General features: G+C 50.0%; 3 protein-coding genes across 6 annotated transcripts in view; all 3 read left to right on the top strand.

The window, feature by feature from the left end:
* LOC125953611 (transcription factor AP-2-epsilon) overlaps window positions 1-330 on the top strand; it is a 10,357-nt gene extending 10,027 nt beyond the window's left edge. The window contains exon 8 of the mRNA XM_049683292.1: window positions 1-330. This exon is cut by the window's left edge and continues 1,667 nt beyond it. The gene's annotated coding sequence lies outside the window, so the exon portion shown is untranslated.
* Window positions 331-585: 255 nt separating this feature from the next.
* On the top strand, window positions 586-3,040 carry LOC125953608 (dihydrolipoyl dehydrogenase, mitochondrial). Its single transcript, XM_049683289.1, has 4 exons — window positions 586-771; window positions 905-1,054; window positions 1,316-2,488; window positions 2,554-3,040. Exons 1-4 carry the CDS (start codon window positions 730-732, stop codon window positions 2,707-2,709), a joined length of 1,521 nt encoding a protein of 506 aa, XP_049539246.1. The 5' UTR covers window positions 586-729; the 3' UTR covers window positions 2,710-3,040.
* Window positions 3,041-3,289: 249 nt separating this feature from the next.
* The window catches only part of LOC125953600 (polyadenylate-binding protein-interacting protein 1-like), a 4,446-nt gene continuing 2,735 nt past the window's right edge, over window positions 3,290-5,000 (top strand). For 2 of the 4 annotated variants that reach the window (XM_049683269.1, XM_049683268.1), the window contains exons 1-2: window positions 3,290-3,698; window positions 4,119-4,549. In XM_049683269.1, coding sequence (XP_049539226.1) covers window positions 3,632-3,698; window positions 4,119-4,549 — 498 coding nt within the window. In that variant the 5' untranslated portion in view covers window positions 3,290-3,631. The remainder of the gene's footprint in view (window positions 3,699-4,118; window positions 4,550-5,000) is intronic. The other 2 variants (XM_049683271.1, XM_049683270.1) reach the window with 2 other exon arrangements.

Genomic DNA, 5,000 nt, shown 5'->3' with positions numbered 1-5,000 from the left:
AAGGGGAAAAAGCAAGAACATAGATGAAACGTTGTTCAGAACTTGTCTCTGAACTGCGGCAAAAGAGTTTCATTCATTTTGCCCATCAGTTTTACACTTATCCCGACCTCCCAAATACCTTCCTCATAAGCCAATGAAGCCGAGTATCGGTCGTGCGGTCACTTTTGTCCGCATTCCACTAAGAAATCCGAGATAAATGTCGTTATGCACAAACTGCATCACAGCACCACCCCATCAGAAGCGTATCGGAGACAACGACGCTCATGTAGTTCTTATAACAAAAGTGTAAAATAAATCGTTTAGGGCAAGAAGGAGAACGAAAAACCAGCAAGAGGCAAACACATTCTACACGGGAAATAAAAAAAGCAAAAACTGTTTAAGAAGTACATTTCTGAGCTATTGAAAATTTAAATTAAATAAAATATATATTTTAAACTCACCGAAGAGCTGTTAAATCTTGAACTTTAACTTTCCTTGAAATTTTCGTCATCGCAACGAAGAAACCGGCAATTTGAAAAACCATTTTTAACCCCCTTAAGTTCCAAATGGGTGTGCTGGCAGCACGGATTCCGGTTTTTGACGAGCTGGCAACACGGTTTTTGACGTTTGCGTCCGGGAAATCTGGAAATCGGGAAATCCTCGACGAAATCCGAAATTCACGACCAGAAATTTCCTAAATCACCCAGCCGCCGCGGGAAATCGATCCGCTGAACCACCGCCAACAGCACCATGCAGTCCAATATCCGCAATTTGGTCAACGTAGCCGTAAAGGTAAGGGAAGAGGCGGCGGCCGAAGTTTATGCTCCTCCGATTATGCAATCCGGTTCAATCCGCAAATCCGGGACGTTTTCTGTTGGTTTTGCTAATTCGAACTCCGATTCTCGCCTTTTGTGAACCTCCTCAGGGCAACGCGAGTCTTCGAAATCACGGAGCGATTCTGGGGGCCCTCTATGGCCGATATTACTCGACGACGCACGACGCCGATCTGGTCGTTATCGGTTCCGGACCCGGCGGATACGTCGCCTCCATAAAAGCAGCCCAGCTGGGCATGAAGGTGAGTCGGTCCCGGCGATTCGCCACTCTTGACCTCAACAGGGATGCGCCAAAACAGCTGATAAGAAACGCGCTCACTATGATTAGTGCGGAGAGATAGATAGCGTATTCCTCTCGACTATTTTTCAAGGTCCGACCGGCGCTGAAAGTGAAACGTGTCTCGAGTATCGCATATTTCATCATCTTGCGCGCCTCTGATAACGCAATCCCGTTCCACAAATTTGCTAATTACAGTCTGTTCTTGCTAATTGGTTTTTTGCAGACCGTCTGTATCGAGAAGAATGATACTCTCGGCGGAACGTGCCTCAACGTTGGATGCATCCCGTCGAAGGCGTTGTTGAACAACTCGCATTACTACCACATGGCTCACTCGGGAGATTTGGCTGCGCGAGGTATCCTTGTCGAGAACGTACGCCTGGATTTGAGCGCACTTATGGACCAAAAGTCGAAAGCGGTCAAATCCCTCACCGGTGGTATCGCTCAGCTGTTCAAGAAGAACAAGGTCACACACATCAACGGTTTCGGTACGATCACTGGCCCCAACACGGTGGTCGCCAAGAAGGCGGACGGTTCCGAGGAAACGGTCAACACGAAGAACATTATGATTGCAACCGGCTCCGAAGTGACGCCGTTCCCGGGCATCGAGGTCGATGAGGAAACGATCGTCTCCTCGACGGGCGCTCTGAAGCTGAAGGAGGTACCACGCCGACTCGGTCTGATCGGTGCCGGAGTCATCGGGCTCGAGCTGGGATCGGTGTGGGGTCGTCTGGGTGCCGAGGTGACCGCCATCGAGTTTCTCAACACGATCGGTGGAGTCGGTATCGATCAGGAGGTTTCGAAGAATTTCCAGAAGATCCTCACGAAGCAGGGCATGAAGTTTATGCTCGGCACGAAGGTCATGAGTGCGTCCAAGACGGGCAGCGGCGTGACAGTGACGGTTGAGAGCGTGAAGGATGGTTCGCAGCAAAACCTGGACTTCGATGTGCTGCTGGTGTGCGTTGGACGTCGTCCGTACACCGAAGGTTTGGGTCTGGAGAACGTTGGCATCGTCAAGGACGATCGGGGTCGCGTTCCGGTCAACAGCCAGTTCCAGACGATCGTGCCCAGCGTGTACGCCATCGGAGATTGCATTCATGGTCCGATGTTGGCCCACAAGGCCGAAGACGAGGGTATCGTGTGTGTGGAAGGAATGCTCGGTGGTCACGTTCACATCGATTACAACTGTGTGCCGAGTGTGGTGTACACGCATCCCGAAGTCGCCTGGGTTGGCAAGAACGAGGAGGAGCTGAAGGCCGAAGGTGTCGCTTACAACGTGGGCAAGTTCCCGTTCGCGGCCAACTCGCGTGCCAAGACCAATAACGATACTGACGGTTTCGTGAAAGTACTGGCAGACAAGCAGACCGATCGCGTGCTCGGCGTACATATCATTGGACCGGTAAGTGTGGCAACTGGTGGGTTGCGCGATCAATAGCGATCTCATTACCATTCGCGCTTTTTCAGGCCGCCGGTGAACTGATCAATGAATCTGTCCTCGCCATGGAGTACGGTGCATCGGCCGAAGATGTGGCTCGTGTCTGCCACGCTCACCCAACCTGCGCTGAGGCTCTCCGAGAGGCGCATACGGCCGCCAGCTTCGGCAAACCGATTAACTTTTAATTTGTAAAAATCACACAAGCAAAACCAACCAACCAAGCTTCACACAGCCTCCCATCACTTGAAGTAAATGATAAGGAACATACGGGAGCACGCGTGTTCCACTCTCTTACTCTACTAGGATGTGTCTCGTCATGATTAGCCTCATGATCGAACCGATCGGCTTTAAGCCGGCAACTTTGCGAAGCAAAAAGTGCTACTAGAAAGGCGGTAAATTACTGGTATGGCGGCAAAACCCCCATTTTGTAAAGCGGCCCGAATCTGAATAGTTTTCTGTGGAAAATGCATAAAAGCGAATAAATGGAAACCCGAAAGCAACGTTATTTATTAGGCACGCAATCGGTGTTCCGCCTTTTTTGTTCAACGCGTCTGTTTCGGGAAAACCGGGAAAACGGATAAGTTTGGAATCACGGGGAAAATGCAGTTGCTGGCAGCACGGGTGCTTCCCAAAAAAGACTTTGAAAAAATTCCTTTATTTCGCGCAGTATTGCTCGATAAATAACCTGTTCGAAAAATGTGTTTTCGTGCGGTTTACTCGAAAATTTGAACGCCGAGTCACCCTGTGGGAAGAGGAAGAAGTCGAGAAGAAAGAAGAAGAGACGAAAAGTTTTCGGGAAACGTGTGTTTTCATTTTCCCTGCGAAATCTGCGAAAATCCTGAAACGATATCGAATAATCCGATCCACCCGTCGATTCCCCTGTGCCACGACCGATTGTTTGATCGTTTTTCCTTGCCACATCGACCACCGGAAGTAGTTAGCTCGAGAAAAACGCGGCGGAACTCTCCTCATTTTCGTCGCCACGAAAAGCGCGTTTCGGCGTCATTTTCGGTCGGATCAGGATTGTGCAATCTTCTTTTGGGAAATAAGCGTGATCGACCGCAGTGAGGACCACGATTTCCACGCAGAAGCAGATTCTAGGCCATCATGGAACCCGCGAGCGGCTTTTGGCAACCCCGAGAGGACGGATACGAACAGATACGGACCCCCAAAGGTTAGTGAAAAGATGTCCTTTATTCCGGGATTCACAGAACGGGGCTTCTTTTTGGTGCTCGCGAGGTTAACGGGGTGTACCTGCAAGAAGCAAGAAGATAGGAACTCGGAAGAGGAAAAAATGGTAGACACAAAAATGGCCCCCACCGGGAATGCAATTAGAAGCTTGAAAATCATGCGAGATAAAGCATTCCGGACTTTTTTGTCCTGATGTCCTTTTGCATAAAAAATGACCCGCTGTTTTGCATACGTTCTACTAAAAAGTACCGCAACATTCACTGAATTGTCACGTACACGACTCCATTGTGATTCGTAAAGTTTCGAAATCCACCCCTTCCGGACCGCGATTTACCGTTGTGAACTGTACAGAGCGCTTTCACTTCCTGCACGAACTAAACTGCACGGCCTCTGTTCATTACAGGTTGTACGCTCAGAGTGGCCGCGCCGGAGTTTGTCCCGAAGGTAAAACTATCTACAGACAACACTCCATATCCACAACAGCAACAACCTGTCTACCTTCAGCAGCAACATCAGCAACCCCAGCCGCACCAGCACCAGCACCAGCAGCAGCACTACTCGCAACAGATGTCTATGGGTCAGCCTAAAACGTCGGCACTACAACTTCGAATGGAGCAAGCTGCCGCCGGAGAGCCGGGCGGAGGAGCCGGCGGTGGTAGTTACAGTGGTGGGGCATCGTACGATTACACGGGTGGCCACCTCGGAGGACACGGTGGTGGACCGCACAACAACGGGCCTATGAGCAACGGGAACGATCAGATGAAAACTTCGGCGCTCGTTACACGGATGAACAATCTGGGCCTACGGGATAGGCAGGACACGAAGCAGCACGAAGTAAGTTGCAGTACCTGTAAGCACTCAGTGCGATTCCTCCCAGTTCCGTCTATTAATGTAACATATCGTGACAGCCAGGATGTTTGCCGTTGATTGGGAACCTCAGAATCCGGGGTTTCTTGAGATGCGAAAAGAGTTCTTCCCTTGCCTATCCTTCTACTTTTCTCTTTTTCTAATCTGTCTCTTTTCCATCTCTCCTTGGCTGGCTTGTGTCTGCTGCTGATATTTGCTTTCTCTGACCACACTGATGTGACCCACCGATAATAATCCAAACCGCACTGTCCATGCTGACCTCGGTGGGGAGGGAATCTCTATTGGCTCTTCAAATGAATCTACGAATGAAATGAATCTGTCTGGCCCAAAAATTGATCCTATCCCTCCCGACCCCACCCACTCTGGTATTGGTTCCTTGCACCCTCAATTGTTGATGCGTTGTTGCACGTTGTTGTAA

The sequence above is a fragment of the Anopheles darlingi genome, chromosome 3, assembly GCF_943734745.1.
Source record: "Anopheles darlingi chromosome 3, idAnoDarlMG_H_01, whole genome shotgun sequence".
NCBI lineage: Eukaryota > Metazoa > Arthropoda > Insecta > Diptera > Culicidae > Anopheles > Anopheles darlingi.
Note: the sequence above shows the minus strand (reverse complement) of the source record. Positions and strands in the feature narration are given on the sequence as shown.